At 42.0% G+C, this 17,532-nt stretch overlaps 1 protein-coding gene across 1 annotated transcript; it reads left to right on the forward strand.

Moving 5' to 3' along the window:
- Positions 1–1,899: 1,899 nt before the first annotated feature.
- On the forward strand, positions 1,900–15,310 carry AKAP4 (A-kinase anchoring protein 4). The gene is given in 7 exon segments (XM_059049725.1): positions 1,900–1,917; positions 4,094–4,192; positions 5,273–5,323; positions 5,884–5,985; positions 12,220–13,071; positions 13,073–14,347; positions 15,155–15,310. Coding segments are annotated over 6 exon segments (2,535 nt in total). The 5' UTR covers positions 1,900–1,917.
- Positions 15,311–17,532: the final 2,222 nt, after the last annotated feature.

Genomic DNA, 17,532 nt, shown 5'->3' on the forward strand with positions numbered 1-17,532 from the left:
GACATTTTCCAGGCCAGGATCACAGTTGTCCCCTTCTGGGCTGGGAGACAGAGGTTTTTTGGTTTTTTGGTGGTTGTTGTCTATTTGTTTTTATCTTAGGGGTATACATTCTTGTGATTGAAGAATAAATAAACATTTTCTTTCTTTGCTTCTTATTCCACAGACATGAGCCAGACAGAGGAGCTCCAACTGTTTCTTTAATCATCAAAAGTTCCCCTTGACAAATGGGTGGTATAGGAAAAGCAGGTCCTGTATTATGTATTCTAACTCATCACCATGGACAAAGCCATCCTCCTTGACACAAACTTATTTTTAAATAAAAATTGTATGTAGTTATGGTGTACAACATGATGATTTGATATAGTCAGGCTTCTCTGAGCTTCCTTCTCAACTAGGCCTCAACCTTGGCCTTATATGAACTACAACTTTCAGCACAATTCCATCCACCCCCTACATTAAGAGATCAAGAGACTTGAACAAACAACAGCACAGTTTCTGTCACCTCAAGGCCATGTCCCTAGGATGATGACCCCAGCCTCTTTAAAATGCCTGCCTGGGCTTCCCTGGTGGCGCAGTGGTTGAGAGTCCGCCTGCTGATGCAGGGAATGCGGGTTCGTGCCCCGGTCCGGGAAGATCCCACATGCCATGGAGCGGCTGGGCCCGTGAGCCATGGTCACTGAGCCTGCGCGTACAGAGCCAAAAGCTTGCCTGAGAAAGTTCAAAAGTGCCAAAAGAATTTACTGTTTATTCCAGCCAAAACTTGACTATAGCCCCCTGACCTCCCTTTTCTCAGAACATTTACTTTAGAAAACTTGTGATTGTAAATCCTTTCTCTGTCCTTTTGAGATGTATCTTCTACAACCCAGGAAACTCTTTCTCAGAGACCTGGGAGTCGTCCCTTTGAAACATAATCATCAAGAAAAATAGGGCCCCTATCTCTCAGTCTCTATGAAAGGGTAGGAACCTAACTTTGTTAAGTACCAGTTAGCAAACGCAGATGCCCTGATCACATTGATCAACCTCCCACCCCCAAAATTTCCCTCAGCACTTTTCCTTTAGCACTCCCCAGCATTTAACAAGCCTTTTGTTTCAGTGGAGTTGAGCTCTGTTCACCTGAAGTCTCTCCCTTACTTCAGAAGCCTGAATAAAATAGGTCTTGCCACCTTTAACAAAGGTCCAGCTTTGTTTGTCTCTGATGTCATGAATTGACAAGGTCAAAACTGTACAGGACGGTTAAGACATGTAATTTTAGGGTAACAGATAAAAAAAGAAATGGAAGTAGAACCAAGGATATGAAAGTATATGATTTAGGTGGTCATCTCAACTGATTTTTAATTCAGATGCAGTTATTCACATGAGGTTAATGTGAAGGCAGGTGAAGAAAGGACAAGGAGAAAATAAGATGAGACTTGGGCACAATGAGAGCATTTGGTTATGGGCTGTTTCCAAACTGGGGCTAAACTGAAGGCATCTCAAAGTGTAATGGATAATGCTTTAAGGTATACTGTAACCAGCCATCTAGCACTGACCATAATGTAAAAGAATAAGTGGGGCTCAGGTCTTTTCATGGCTTGAGGAGTCTGTGAAAGGCTGTCCCTGACCTAAGTGGATTGGCTTTTGGCGGGGGGGCCAATTATGTCTCATGATAAAGGTTAAAGCTTGCTGGACCACTTAGACACCCAGAATCCTAAGGATAGAGCCCTTGTCTTTGTTGCTGTCACTGTTCTCTATAGAAAGAATGATGTCATGAAGTAGAAGTTCTGGTACCAACTGGCAGTCAAGTCTTTAGGATAGTTTGGAGGGTTGAGGAAAGCAGCTACATCTTGAGTCAGACTGAAAGGGTCATCACAGCATCCAAATGTACAAGAAAAAATCATTCCAAGTTCCTACGAAATAGCCTACTCTGATACTACAAAGGTAGCGCCATCTTCTGACTTCTTTTTGACTAGCCAAGGGGGTGTCTTGATGATGAGGTGAAACTACAGAAGCTGCTAAGGCAGTCTCATACTTTCTACTTTCATATTTTTATTCAGGATACCCAGAAAGGACTTAAACATTTCTCTGTTTCTACATAAATCCAAAGATCTCTTGCCACGTAACTCTAAATATCTAGAGGGAAACCCAAAGAGAAATAAGTTAAGATGTGAAAATTAATACTGTTTTATTCAGAGGCTGGTGGTCATTCTGTATATGAAAAATACAGACCTCCACTGGTAACTAACATGACTAGATTGTTCTGGAAGTCTAGCCTGAAGAGTAATGAGAAGGGAGGTCTTAAGGAGTTGTGAGCTGGACAAAATGTAAGCGAAATATGTGTACCCTTCTAGACAGAACAGAAAAAATGTACAGCAGACAGCCTGATGTGCTTTTGTTGAGAAGGGCTACTGAGTTTGCCAGCCTGCCCACCCTTTGCTAAGGTTGCTACAGTTTCAGGCATTATGACCCAACAAACCCTGTTGTCATGTGCTAGGGTCAGAAGCAGTGCGGAGAGCCTGGCTCCTTCAGTCTCATCCAACAGGTGATGGGGTGGCAGCCAGCAGCAGGTGCCCAAGAACTTGGTATTGCCCACTTCCATCTCAAGGGGCACATCTCCCTTCTAGGTGGCACATGTTCATCCAACATCTAAAATAACTTCATTATCAAGGTAATAATTTCATAATTTTATTTTTTACAGTTTTTTTTTTAGGATTTGGACTGAGGGTATATCCAACTCACATGAGGGACCTCTATGCCTCCCTCTCTTTTTCTCTAGGCTAGTGATCTCTAGCTCTTGAAAAAAAGAAACTTCCTCTTCTGAGGATGTGGAAAACCTCTTCCTAAAACTTTTTCAGGGATTTCTAGAGATTTTTGAAGGGAGACTCCAAGAAGATCTAGGGGAATGAGATGGAGGGGGGTAGGGGGAATGGTAAAGTATCAAAATGTAGTAGTATCCTGTGAAAGGCTAGCCACCAGAGGATAGCTGTTACTAAAATGTTGAGACTGAGAGAGGAAGAGAGAGGCAGAGGAAGGGAGGGAGAGAGAGGGAAGGAGGGAGAATGGAGGGAGGGAGGGAGAATGGAGGGAGGAAGTGAGGGAGGCGGGGGGGGGAGCTCGAGGTTAAAGGGGTCTAAATTTTGAAGGAAGTGAAGGGAAAGGAATTCAACTGCCCTATAATACTTGTCACAAAAGGTTTCTCTTGTTAAATTTTAAAGATAAATCAAATTCAACCCCAGATACCAAAACAATTCTACTGAGCTCTTAACTGAATCTTCCCAAATGTGTCTTACATAGGGAAAATCAGTCAGTGGCTTCTGCCATTTCCTTTTTACTTTTACTTCCAGGTTGGGGTGGGAGGTGGCACGGGGGTTGAAGGAAGTTGGCAGAGATTATTCTCTCTTTCAAATAAACTTTGTCCTATGGGATCAGGGTCTGGCCTTCCAGCAGACATGTGTCTCTTACTTATACTTATGGCTATTAGAGTGAGTGTTCCCAGTATTCAGAAACTTTTTCTATATGTTGTTTTAATAAAAAGAATTAATCACTTTACTGGTATACACCTTAGTCTTTTCTAGTGGCCCTATGTGGTAAGTAATTTCACTTTCTTTAATGTAATGAGAAAGACTCGGGTTAGACTATGTTTAGCTAAAATTCAGTTAAAGGGGATGAGGTGAGCTTGACTCTTTGAAGGTACCCAAGAGTGGATAAAGAAAAGAGGATACAGGTGAGATTTAGTGAATGGGGTTAGGGAGAAGTAAATCACTAAATTTAACCCCACAGTCTCTAGACCTCCTTTTAAATTTACTTCCCAGCCTGTCATTTTTCCTGACTGGCATTTTCCCAAGTCAATATGATACTCCCATGGTTCCAAATACCTGGTGTGGGGAATCTAAATTAAAGAAGACTATGGATTGAGCTAAAAGATAATGATCTTGATCATCAGGTTCAAACAATTCAGAGTGTCCTTCCCCCATGGCTTCCCCCACCAGTTCCTAGCCTAAACCTATATGAAACAGAGATGGGTTTCAGAAACCCCTTTAGGGATTCTTACTCAAACTGACTCAGTTTCTAAAAGTCATATATAAGACTTTCAGATTTATTTTCTTTCTCTTTCCAGATGTCTGATAATAATATTGACTGGTTACATAGCAACAAGCCTGTGCGCAAGGTAGAAATCTACAGCCCAACAGGACAGCAAGATCAGGGCCAGAAAGTGGTAAATATACAAAATGACTCCTACCAAGAATGGCTTGGCATTTGAGTATAGATATATACTGGAGCCCAGGATAGACTAATGGATAGTGGTACTGTGACTTCTCCAAGGAATCAAGCTCAGTAAGGTCTGTGGGGGACCAATGTGCTCATACATCACACAGGGACAATTCAAGGGAGGGGCAAGATGAGGAGTGAGGTGAAGGAGCTGAGGAGGGGAGGCTGATGGGGGAGCCTGAGGGGAGCCAGGGGTGGTGGTTAGCTAGTTACCAGCCTCTATTATCTCACACCTCTGAAGTCTAAATAATGTCACCTAGCTACCAGTAAGTTACCCTAAAGCTGGATTCCTTCAGGAGGGCAAAATATGTATTTTTCCTAATGAATAACAATAAAAAGCACCTATTAAACAGAGAAATGTTTATCCATGTACCACTTAAAATCTTCTATGTCATCAATAGTAAAAACACCACATTTTGGCAACATTAGTGTAGTAGAAAGTGCTCCAAACTGGGAGCCAGGGGAATTGAGTTCTAATACAAGTTCCACTTCTGAGTCTGTGTCAGTTGGGCAAGCCATCTCTCTTCTCAGTTTTCTCAGTAAATGTGGATATTGTATTTTGGGCCTCTTTCTCTCACAGGTAGGTATTCTCATCTAGGAAATATAGTAACATTAAGATTCTGTCTGCCTAGAAGTTGAGACACAGATGTAGAGAACAAATGTATGGACACCAAGGGGGGAAAGCTGCGGGGGGTGGGGATGGTGGTGTGCTGAATAGGGCGATTGGGATTGACATGTATACACTGATGTGTATAAAATTGATGACTAATAAGAACCTGCTGTATAAAAAAATAAACAAAATTAAATTCAAAAATTAAAAAAAGATTCTGTCTGCCTAATAAAAATCATTTGTCTATTGTTTATTGAGTACTTAACTATGTCTAGGCTCTCTACTAAAAGCTTTACATGCACTATCTCAATCAATCCTCACAAGAACCCGATAAGGTAAGTGCTACTATCATCTCCCAGAGAATTTAAGGGCTTTTCTCTAGAATTTTTATAAATTCACCATCTTCATTTGATGCAGATAGGCTGTGCTGATGGGTCCTTCCTGATCATCGGAGATGAAGATTCTAAGGTGGGTACTCTCTGCTTCCCTCAGAGTTGGAATGGGTGGGAGGATGCTGAGAAGGGTTATCAGTTTCAGCATGAGGAAAGGGAAAGGTTGTGGCAGAGGGCGGAAAGGTGACAGGGACTCAGGTGGGAAGCCATCGTTCTCATGAGCCCATGATCCCTGGTTCGGAATTTGCTGTCATTCTTGATACCAAATCTCATTTTATAAGCCACTTAAGTTGCTAGTAGGGCTAAAAGAATGAAGGCATAGAAGATAGCATGTCAGAAAAGTGGGGCCGGGGAGGGGAACCCTATCCAAAAGGTTGATGTTTAATGGAATATGGTTCCTGAGACTGATGTCTTTGTGAATACCTTCAGTGGGGTGGGACGGAGTAGTAATTTGTAGAGGGAGCTTTATCTCATTCTTCAAAGACTAGCTAGCCTTACAAGCCTACCTTTCCTTCAGAAAGAAAGGGGATAATAGGAGACATGATATTCATGCTTTGAAGTAGTAGCCTAGCGGGTCAGCTTGGAGAAGTCTCAAAAAGCAAATTTTCACAAGAATCTTGCCCTTTAATTCCATAGGATGCTGCTGGTCTCAATTCAGAAGGTGACTTAAACCTGGAGAAACTGAAAGAAGAAGAAATTACTGTGATCAAGGATACTAAGAAGCAAGACTCGTCTAAGGTATAGACTTAGCCTCCGAGTCTACCCTTTCTCATTCCCAGAGTCCAATGCTTAATCTGAGGACTCTGGTTCAGAGATAGTAAGAGAACTATTGTCAAACAGGCCCAAAATTTAAATATTATGATATTCTAGAGAACACAGGCCTAAGCTCACAGTCACAGTAAGTTCAAGGCTCAGGTAGCTCACAGTGACACTATTACAGAGGCTCAGAATGCCCTCTCCTAATTTCAGGTACCTACAGGAAAACATCTTGCTATGCTTATCTTAACAAAGATATGGGCTTATAAGCAAGATCCTTGCTGGTAGGGCTAAAATTCAGTTAAAGGGGATGAGGTGAGCTTGACTCTTTGAAGGTACCCAAGAGTGGATAAAGAAAAGAGGATACAGGTGAGATTTAGTGAATGGGGTTGGGGAGAAGTAAATCACTAAATTTAACCCCACAGTCTCTAGACCTCCTTTTAAATTTACTTCCCAGCCTGTCGTTTTTCCTGACTGGCATTTTCCCAAGTCAATATGATACTCCCATGGTTCCAAATACCTGGTGTGGGGAATCTAAAATAAAGAAGACTATGGGTTCATGCCCTGGTCCGGGAAGATCCCACATGCCGCAGAGCTGATAGGCCCATGAGCAATGGCCGCTGAGCCTGTGCTCCGCAATGGGAGAGGCCACAACAGTGAGAGGCCTGCATACAGCAAAAAAAAAGAAAAAGAAAAAAAAAAAGAAAAAAAAAAGCTTTTTCTGCATCTATTGAGGTGATCATATGGTTTTTATTCTTCAATTTGTGAGTACGGTGTATCACATTGATTGATTTGCATATGTTGAAGAATCCTTGCATCCCTGGGATAAATCCCACTTGATCATGGTGTATGATCCTTTAATGTGCTGTTGGATTCTGTTTGCTAGTATTTTGTTGAGGATTTTTGCATCTACGTTCACCAGTGATATTGGTCTGTAATTTTCTTTTTTTGTAGTATCATTGTCTGGTTTTGGTATCAGGGTGATGGTGGGCTCATAAAATGAGTTTGGGAGTGTTCCTTCCTCTGCAATTTTTTGAAAGAGTTTGAGACGGATGGGTGTTAGCTCTTCTCTAAATGTTTGAAAGAATTCACCTGTGAAGCCATCTGGTCCTGGACTTTTGTTTGTTGGAAGATTTTCAATCACAGTTTCAATTTCATTACTTGTGATTCATCTGTTCATATTTTCTCTTTATTCGTGGTTCAGTCTTTGAAGGTTATAACTTCTTTTTCATTTCTTCCAGGTTGTCCATTTTATTGGCATAGAGTTGCTTGTAGTAGTCTCTCAGGATGCTTTGTATTTCTGCAGTGTCTGTTGTAACTTCTCCTTTTTCATTTCTAATTTTATCGATTTGAGTCCTCTCCCTCTTTTTCTTGATGAGTCTTGATTATGGTTTATGAATTTTGTTTATCTTCTGAAAGAACCAGCTTTTAGTTTTATTGATCTTTGCTATTATTTTCTTTGTTTTTATTTCATTAATTTCTGTTCTGATCTTTATGATTTCTTTCCTTCTACTAACCTTGGGTTTTGTTTGTTCTTCTTTCTCTAGTTCCTTTAGGTGTAAGGTTAGATTGTTTATTTGAAATATTTCTTATCTCTTGAGGTAGGCTTGTATAGCTATAAATTTCCCTCTTAGAACTGCTTTTGCTGCATCCCATAGGTTTTGGATCATTGTGTTTTCATTGTCATTTGTCTCTAGGTATTTTTTTATTTCCTCTGATTTCTTGGTTATTTAGTGACATATTGTTTAGCCTCCATGTGTTTGTGTTTTTATGGTTTTTTCCCTGTAATTCATTTCTAATCTCATAACGTTGTGGTCACAAAAGGTGCTTGACATGAGTTCAATTTTCTTAAGTTAATTGCAGCTTGATTTGCGACCCCAGATGTGATCTATCCTGGAGAATGTTCCGTGTGCACTTGAGAAGAAAGTGTAATCTGCTTTTGGATGGAATGTCCTATAAGTATCAATTAAATCTATCTGGTCTATTGTGTCATTTAAAGCTTCTGTTTCCTTATTAATTTTCTGTTTGGAAGATCTGTCTATTGGTGTAAGTGAGGTGTTAAAGTCCCCCACTATTATTGTGTTACTGTCGTTTCCCTCTTTTATAGCTGCAGACAGTTGCCTTATGTATTGATGTGCTCCTATGTTGGGTGCATAAATATTTATAATTGGTATATCTTCTTCTTGGATTGATCCCTTGATCATTATGTAGTCTCCTTCCTTGTCTCTTGTAACATTATTTTAAAGTCTATTTTATCTGATATGAGTATTGATACTCCAGCTTTCTTTTGATTTCCATTTGCATGGAATATCTTTTCCCATCCCCTCACTTTCAGTCCGTATGTGTTCCTAGGTCTGAAGTGGGTCTCTTGTAGACAGCACATATATGTGTCTTTTTTTTGGTATCCATTCAGCAAGCCTGTGTCTTTTGGTTGGAGCATTTAATCCATTCACGTTAAGGTAATTATTGATGTTTGTTCCAATTGCCATTTTCTTAATTGTTTGGGGTTTGTTTTTGTAGGTCCTTTTCTTCTTTTGTGTTTCCCACTTAGAGCAGTTCCTTTAGCATCTGTTGTAGAGCTGGTTTGGTGGTGCTGAATTCTCTTAGCTTTTGCTTGTCTGCAAAGCTTTTGATTTCTCCATCAAATCTGAATGACATCCTTGCAGGGTAGAGTAATCTTGCTCGTAGGTTCTTCCCTTTCATCACTTTAAGTATATCATGCCACTCCCTTCTGGCTTGTAGAGTTTCTACTGAGAAATCAGCTGTTAACCTTATGGGAGTTCTCTTATATGTTGTTGTTTTTCCCTTGCTGCTTTCAACAATTTTTCTTTGTCTTTAATTTTTGCTAATTTGATTACTATGTGTCTCAGTATGTTTCTCCTTGGGTTTATCCTGTATGGGATTCTCTGCACTTCCTGGACTTGGGTGGCTATTTCCTTTCCCATGTTATGGAAGTTTTTGACTATAATCTCTTCAAATATTTTCTCAGTTCCTTTCTCTCTCTCTCCTCCTTCTGGGACCCCTATAATGTGAATGTTGTGGTGTTTAATGTTGTCCCAGAGGTCTCTTAGGCTGTCTTCATTTCTTTTCATTCTTTTTTCTTTATTCTGTTCCTCAGCAGTGAATTCCACCATTCTGTCTTCCAGGTCACTTATCCGTTCTTTTGCTTCAGTTATTCTGCTATTGATTCTTTCTAGTGTATTTTTCATTTCACTTATTGTATTGTTCATCTCTGTTTGTTTGTTCTTTAATTCTTCTAGGTTTGTAAGACATTTGTTGCATCTTCTCGGTCTTTGCCTCCATTCTTTTTCCGAGGTCCTGGATATCATCTTCACTATCATTATTCTGAATTCTTTTTCTGGAATGTTTCCTATCTGCACTTCATTTAGTTGTTTTTTCTGGGGTTTTATCTTGTTCCTTCATTTGGTACATAGCCCTCTGCCTTTTCATCTTGTCTCTCTTTCTGTGAATGTGGTTTTTGTTCCACTGGCTGCAGGATTGTAGTTCGTCTTGCTTCTGCTGTCTGCCCTCTGGTGGATGAGGCTATCTAAGAGGCTTGTGCAAGTTTCCTGATGGGAGGGACTGGTGGTGGGTAGAGCCGGCTGTTGCTCTGGTGGGCAGAGCTCAGTAAAACTCTAATCTGCTTGAATGCTGATGGGTGGGGCTGGGTTCCCTCCCTGTTGGTTGTTTGGCCTGAGGCAACCAAACACTGGAGCCTACCCGGGCTCTTTGATGGGGCTAATGGCGGATTCTGGGAGGGCTCACGCCAAGGAGTACTTCCCAGAACTTTTGCTGCCAGTGTCCTTGTCCTCACAGTGAGACAGAGCCACCCCCTGACTCTGCAGGAGACCCTCCAACACTAGCAGGGAGGTCTGGTTCAGTCTTCCATGGGGTCACTGCTCCTTCCCCTGGTTCCCAATGTGCACACTACTTTGTGTGTGCCCTCCAAGAGTGGAGCCTCTGTTTCCCCCAGTCCTGTCGAAGTCCTGCAATCAAATCTCACTAGCCTTCAAAGTCTGATTCTCTAGGAATTCCTCCTCCCGTTGTGGACCTGCAGGTTTGGACGGCTGATGTAGGGCTCAGAACCTTCACTCCAGTGGGTGGACTTCTGTGGTATGTGTTCTCCAGTTTGTGAGTCACCCACCCAGCAGTTATGGGAATGGATTTTATTGTGATTGTGCCCCTCCTACCATCTCATTGTGGCTTCTCCTTTGTCTTTGGATGTGGGGTATCATTTTTGGTCAGTTCCAGTGTCTTCCTGTCGATGATTGTTCAGCAGTTAGTTGTGATTCTGGTGTTCTCACAAGAGAGATTGAGAGCATGTCCTTCTACTCTGTCATCTTGAACCAATCTCTGGTGTTTGTTTTTAAAAGAGGAGCCCATATTTACTACACACAATGCAGGTCTCCTTGATTGTAACTGAAGCCCATTTGCAAAATGTGGACCTTATTATGACCTCACGTTTCCAGGAATTCATGGTGATGAAGCAATGAATGGAGCAAAGAGGGCAATGGTACTTAGTGCTGAGTAGATGTGTACACAATATGTATACACATATCCAAACATGGGCATACACAGTCACAAGTATAGATATACACATGTATGTTTACACAAAGTGACACACACATAGATATATACATGTATGTACATTAACAAAAAATAATTTATAAAAATTTGTAGCCAGGCCATACACATGCCTGGCTACATGTGACACTGACAAACACACACAAGCACTGAAATAACAAACTTATGTATAGTGATCTAGTCACAACAATGACTTACACACATATGCAAAGATATACAGTTATACAGAGTCAGACACACTAATGTGCCCACATGTGATACACATGAACATTTATATATACATCCAAGCATACTATGCATAAACACACATTCACATTGATACACACAAGCCTTGATCAAAACAGACCATGCAGACTCAGGTACAGGCATACTAACTTATAAATATACCTCATGTTGATACACACACATACAAACTTAAACAAAGTGACACATTAACTAACTCACGTTTGTATACACTGATATACATATTGACACAAATGCAGTGACATCCCCACTCATGTACTCACAGACACACTCAAATGCCAGTGTGTATGCAACACTGACATACATCAATCATTGACATAGTATATAAATATAACATAAACTGATACCTAATATATCGATATACACAGTCATTGTACAATCACCTATTTATACATATTCTTTTTTTTTTTTTTTTTTTTTTTGCGGTACGCGGGCCTCTCACTGTTGTGGCCTCTCCCGTTGTGGAGCACAGGCTCAGGACGCGCAGGCTCAGCAGCCATAGCTCACGGGCCCAGCCACTCCGCAGCACGTGGGATCTTCCCGGACCGGGGCACGAACGTGTGTCCCCTGCATCAGCAGGCAGATTCTCAACCACTGCGCCACCAGGGAAGCCCCATATTCATTTTAAACACACATATTTATTAATATATTATACATTAATTATATATTAATATATTGATGAGTATGTATGCTAATACCTGAATGTATGCTTCAACATATATAAATACATTTATAGCTGTGTGATACATGCTATTGGATTTATATCATAAACACATATGCAGCTCTCTCAACTCGACACTTGCTTATTTTCATATTCAGAGACACACTGATATACACACTCATATTTTTACATTCACATACATGTACAAAATATACATACTAACATGCACATGCTGGCCTATACAGTTGACATATACAATGGGTATGATGTCAACACATTATGACACATGCTTACGCATGGTGACATCACACATTGTGCATTGACATACACATATGCACACACATACAGGCACATTTTCACACACTAAGAGTACAGACTGACACATGTTCACACTCATGAATTGATATACTGATGTGCATATACACACACGACAGACACTGACATATTTTTGACATGTATTGAAATAAGCACACATACTCAGATGAAATTGACAAACATATTGATAACACTTGTGTATAGTTAAGTGTACAAATGTATCTACTCTGAGCTTTTGTTGCTGCCACTTGTGCTTAAACATGTCTTAATGGATATAATTGTGTGTTATGCACCCATGCAAATACTAAAAGCCAAATCCCTAATCTGTGCAACTTAGAAGTTATATCTTCTAAATACAATAGGGGAAAGAAGTAGCCTACCCAAAGCCTTATGGATAGGTCTTCTTTTTTTAGATGGAGAGGCCAGTGTGCCTTTTCAAACAATCTCCTTCTAATTCTACAAGTGTCCTCGATCGTCTACTCACTGATCTTCAGAAGTACGTCTTGTGTTTGCAACATGCACTTAGCTCCTCATCCTCTAGCTGTAGACATAAAGTAGGAGACATAGAGGGCAAATATCACAAACTGCCCTCTGGAAACTGCTACAGAGTCTATGCTGATCAACTGAAAATGGATTACGTGGCCAAAGGACCTCAAGGCCAACATCTGGAAATGACAGCGGCCAAAGAAACCAACAATAACCAGAGTCCTTCCACCCCACCAGCCAAATCTCGTAGCAATCAGAGGGCAGTTATCTCCCCTGATGGAGAATGTTCTACAGATGACCCTTCCTTCTATGTCAACAGACTATCTCCTCTGGTGATCCAGATGGCCCATAAGAAAATCAAGGAGAAGTTGGAAGGTGGAAGCAAATGTCTTCATCATTCATTCTATCCACCCAGTGGGGACAAAGGGAAAAACAGCCCTCATACTGCTGTGAGCAAGATCACTTCTGAAATGGCCCATGATGCTGTGGAAGTGACCTCTGCAGAAAGGCAGGGCACTGGGGAGGAGTGTAGGGAAGGTGGCCAAAAAACCTTTCTGTATAGTGAATTATCCAACAAGAGCAAAAGTGGAGACAAACAGATGTGCCAAAGAGACAACAAAGAATTTTCAGATTCGATCAGCAAAATGTTCATGGCTTATGCAAATCAAGTGGCATCTGACATGATGGTCTCTGTTAAGCAGAACTTGGAAGTTCATAGCTCTGGGAAGCCAATTCAAGCTTGTGTGGGCCTGAGGGTGCTGTTAAAACACACCAAAGAAAACTGTGTCCTATTTGATTGACTCCTGCGTGAAGTACCTACATAATATCACCAGGGGCCTGATGGCCAACTTTGTCTCAACTGTCAAGAGGAATCTGTTCAACCATGGGAAACAAAACACTGCTGGTATTATGGAGGTCATGCTGAAGCATCTTGTCTGTGCTCTTCTTGGGGAAAAAAAGGAAACTAAGTCTCAGAGTTCATCATATGCATCCTTGAAGGCTGGGTGCCATGATCCCAAATGCAAGAACCAAAGTCTCGAATTCTCAGCTATGAAGGCCGAGATGAAGGGAAAGGGCAAAGGCAAAATGAAACCAGAGGAGTGCAAGTCATTGACCAGTGCTGAGGAAGTCAGTGAACATACCCTCAAGGAGAGCCTGACAATGTGGAACCAACATCAAGGCAATCAAGGCAAGATGGCTGGCAAAGCATGCGCCAATATGGAGGAAAAGAGAGAGAAGATCAGCCTTTCCATGGAGTCATTGTCAAAGGACTTGACTGCCTCTGCCCTTAGGCTGATCCAATACTATCTGACCCAGCAGGCTAAGGGCAAAGATGCATTTAAAGACTGTCCCGGTTCTACCACCGGCTATATGACTCAGAGTGCCCAATACAAAAAGTGCAGAGGTAGCCAAAGTGCCAAGGCACTTTCAATGAAACATCTAGAATCTCGTGGAGCACCTGGATCATCCACCTCTCTAAAGGAGAATCAACACCTGGACTCCCAGAGGCTGGATATGTCAAACATCGTTCTGTCACTGATTCAAAAACTGCTTAGTGAGAGCTCCTTCAACTGTGGAGATCTATGTGAAGGTGAGAACCAACGTTCTGAGCCCAGGACAGACAAAGGAGCCTCCATGTCCAAGAGGCCTGACAAAGGGGAAGAACAATGCCAGGACAATCAAGAGCTTGACTTTATCAGTGGGATGAAGCAAGTGAACCGACAATTTATAGACCAACTGGTAGAATCTGTGATGAAGCTGTGCCTTATCATGGCTAAGTAGAGCAACAATGGGGCAGCCCTTGCTGAGTTGGAAGGACAAGCAGCCTTGGCCAACAACCCCAACTACCAGGCCGGTGGCCCCAGATGCAGTCACAATGCTGCGATGTCACAGAACTATCAAGACTCTCCTCAACCCGAAATCACTGTCTATAATCAGTGCTCAACAAGTAGCTTGTGAAAGCAGCTCCAGGATGTCCTGCAGTGGATTGCAGCCTCACAATTTAACATACCCATGCTCTACTTCATGGGAGATGATGCTGGACAACTGAAGAAGGTAAGCAATGCAACAAGGAGCAAGAGGAAATAGGGTTGGAACGGGTAGGGGCAGGGAGGCGGTATTGTACTTAGAGCCCAAGAAGCAGTCCAGTTTTTTGAGTCTGTTCTTTATCATGTGACTCATGAATTACTCTCACCTCATAAAGACACAAAAGTGATGAACCATTAATTATGTGGAGCTCTGGATACCTTAAGGCCTGTGTACTTCCAAGAGGAGGAGAGTGAGATTAGCTCATTTTATCAGTGATCCTTTCAACAAACTATTTGGTAAAACATCAGGGAGCAATTTTTAAGTCTTATGTTTTGCACACGTGTGCAGCATGCACGTGCACATGCACACACACACACACACACACACACACACACACCCCACAGCTGTTTCCTACATTAGATGGATTCCAGAAAAATAAAATACTAAACCAAATTATCCTGCCTATTTCCAATGTCATGTACTTTTTTTTAGGGAGGCAGGGGAATGGCAACCCCTAACCTTGACCTAGAAATCAGTACAGATTAACTGATGGATCCGAGTACCTGATGAGAAGTATTAGTGAACACAATTGATTCCAGAGTTTGTTTTTTGAAGCTCAAAAAGAAAGGAACTTTGGCATCTTAATCTATGCCATTAAAGGAGGGTCCAGAAAAAAAGGAAAGCCATGTCAGCAGCCTCCAGTCCTGGACCTGTGGCAGCCTTTAATCCTAGAATCATAGGCAGGAAGGTGGATGGGGTGTAGCTGATTTTCTCCGTCTGGGCCCTGACTCCAAAAGCATCACGTGACTCTATCTATCTCTGCTCTCTCCACAGCTTCCTGAAGTGTTAGCTAAAGCAGCAGAGAAGGGGTACAGTGTAGGAGATCTTCTTCAAGAGGTCATGAAGTTCTTCAAGGAACGACTACTGGATGAAGCCATGGGAAACGTGCCTAGAAAACAACTGCTAGACTGGCTGCTTACTAACCTGTGAGCCAACAATTCCTTCTCCTCTCCGTTTACTCCCCACCCCCAGCAGCATTCTGTCCCAGCTGGAGCACCCTCTACCATCAGGACAGTGAACTGCATGCTGCACGACTGTATTTTCTAATACATCTGAGCAGTTGGACTGTGCATATACAGGGTGTCCAACAAACTGGGCAAGAATGTGAAAAAAAACTTTTTTGAATTGTGTCATTGTTTTCGTGGTCAGATATATCCGAGGCAAGGGAGGGGAATGCATCCAATTTCAAGGACTGGTGATACAGTGTTGGACTTGTGTCTGGATCTCACCCTGGGTTATTTTCTAAGCACCCAAAACACAGGGATATAACCCATGTCCAAGTTCCTAAGTCATCCGGTTTATCCAAATCTCAGTTCACAAGCTATTTAGAGTTTTGCCACCTGTGGTCTCCCTGTTTCTCTCAGAATTGCACAGTTAACTTGATAATCCCCCTTCTAATCCCAAGGATGCAGCTTTCTTGATCACTTTTAAGAGTTTGTAGATGGGCTAGCTTAGATGAAAAACAAACCGAAGAAAGTATATTACCCACGGACACACATACACTCCCAGTGTTCACTGCACATGGCTAAACACTATCCAGAACTACAATGGGATCTGATCCTCACCCACACATAATAAAGCTTCCTTATAAGTCATTTCCTTCAACTGATGAGATTTCCTTGTTTTCCAGCAGTCTGAGAGAAAAATTTGCAGAGAACAAAGCTACAGAATGGTAAATTCTTCACAGCCACCTTATGTGAATCCCAATGTCTCCTTTGAGACTAGCATTAAATTCCTAGATTTGTTCTATGCTTCTCAGAAGTCTTTCACAATGCTATAATTCATTACAAATCAGATCAAGACAGTGGTTTCAGCACTGTGGTCCTCTGTTAGCTAGTTTGCTGTAGCATACCTTGGCACCTTTGAGGTGCTTGTGGCTTAGTAGAACAAGCACAGGATGTGGCTTCCTTCTCGACTCAAAAGTTAAAGCTTTGGCCTCTTACTAGTTGCATGGCCTTAGAGTCACCTAGGTAGACTCTGAGCCTTTTCCTTTATCTGTAAAATGTAGACAAAAATTACCCTCCCTGTTTAGAGGTTAAACTAGAGGAATAGATGTAATGATGCTTTGCAAGGAGAATCTTGTTACAAATTAGATATGGGATTGAAGTTGTACCTCTCAAAGCCCATCCTAACACAGTTGCAAGTGCCCTTGGTATACTTCCAAACTGAAAGCAAGATTCTTTGAGTGTGGGACCCAGAAAGGCACATTTTGGGGGAGGTAAGAAGCATAGAGACAAACTTTGACAACTTCTCCACAATGACTGGACCAGTCAGATAGAAGTAAAGGTAGGCTCCTTAAAAGCCAGGATTTTAAAACTCCCCAGCCCTGATAAAGCTAATCAAACCTTTTCTACTCGCACCCCGACCCCATGAAAAGCTTTGGAGTTAAGCTACCACAGAACCTTCTCTTTGTCCTTGAAGAAAATCCTTAATAAACAAATCCCGGGACCAGGTCTGCATTTCTGATGACTCAGTCCTCCCTGAGCACAGCTGGGTCCCATAGTAGTTTACTTCCTTGATTAAGTCAGCTCTTGACTTACTCCTGATCTTTATTATGAGGCGGCCTTGGGGATTCTTTGGAACGTGGAAGTAGAGCAAAGGAAGTTACATGTTCTGTTAAATGAGGACCATTGGGGCAAAATGGTCTCTAAGGGCCCTTCCAGCTCTGACATTTGAGGATTCTAAGAGTTTCTCTTCCATAATTTCTCAGGGAAACTTGCGTGGATGAGGTAAGATCAAGGTGAGGAAACTTGATTTTTGCCAGAGCTGACTGACAGACTCCAGCAGAGAAAGGAATGCTTTGGGCCAGACAGGGTCCTGACAAGGGTCTGGAGGAGCTCAACAGTCCTTGGGGTTTATTCCGGGAGGGTGAGACCCTGACCTTTCACCCCTCTAAATGGGGAAGTGATCCCAGGCATCTTATTAGCAATGTGGCCACGCTCACTGCCAGCAGCCAGAAATGGACAAGGGCTTCTGCTGAGCTGAAAGCCCCACATACAGTAGGAAAGGGATGACAGGAGCAGAAGGAGAAGGAAAACAGGATTATCTCCTGGCAGGCAGTGTCACTGGTTTGATATCGCTGACAATTTTAGTCTTTCTGAACATCAGGCCTCCATTTCACAAGAAAGTTGTGAGCAGAACTCATCTGGGAG

This window comes from Kogia breviceps, chromosome X (genome assembly GCF_026419965.1).
Source record: "Kogia breviceps isolate mKogBre1 chromosome X, mKogBre1 haplotype 1, whole genome shotgun sequence".
In the NCBI taxonomy this organism is placed as follows: domain Eukaryota; kingdom Metazoa; phylum Chordata; class Mammalia; order Artiodactyla; family Physeteridae; genus Kogia; species Kogia breviceps.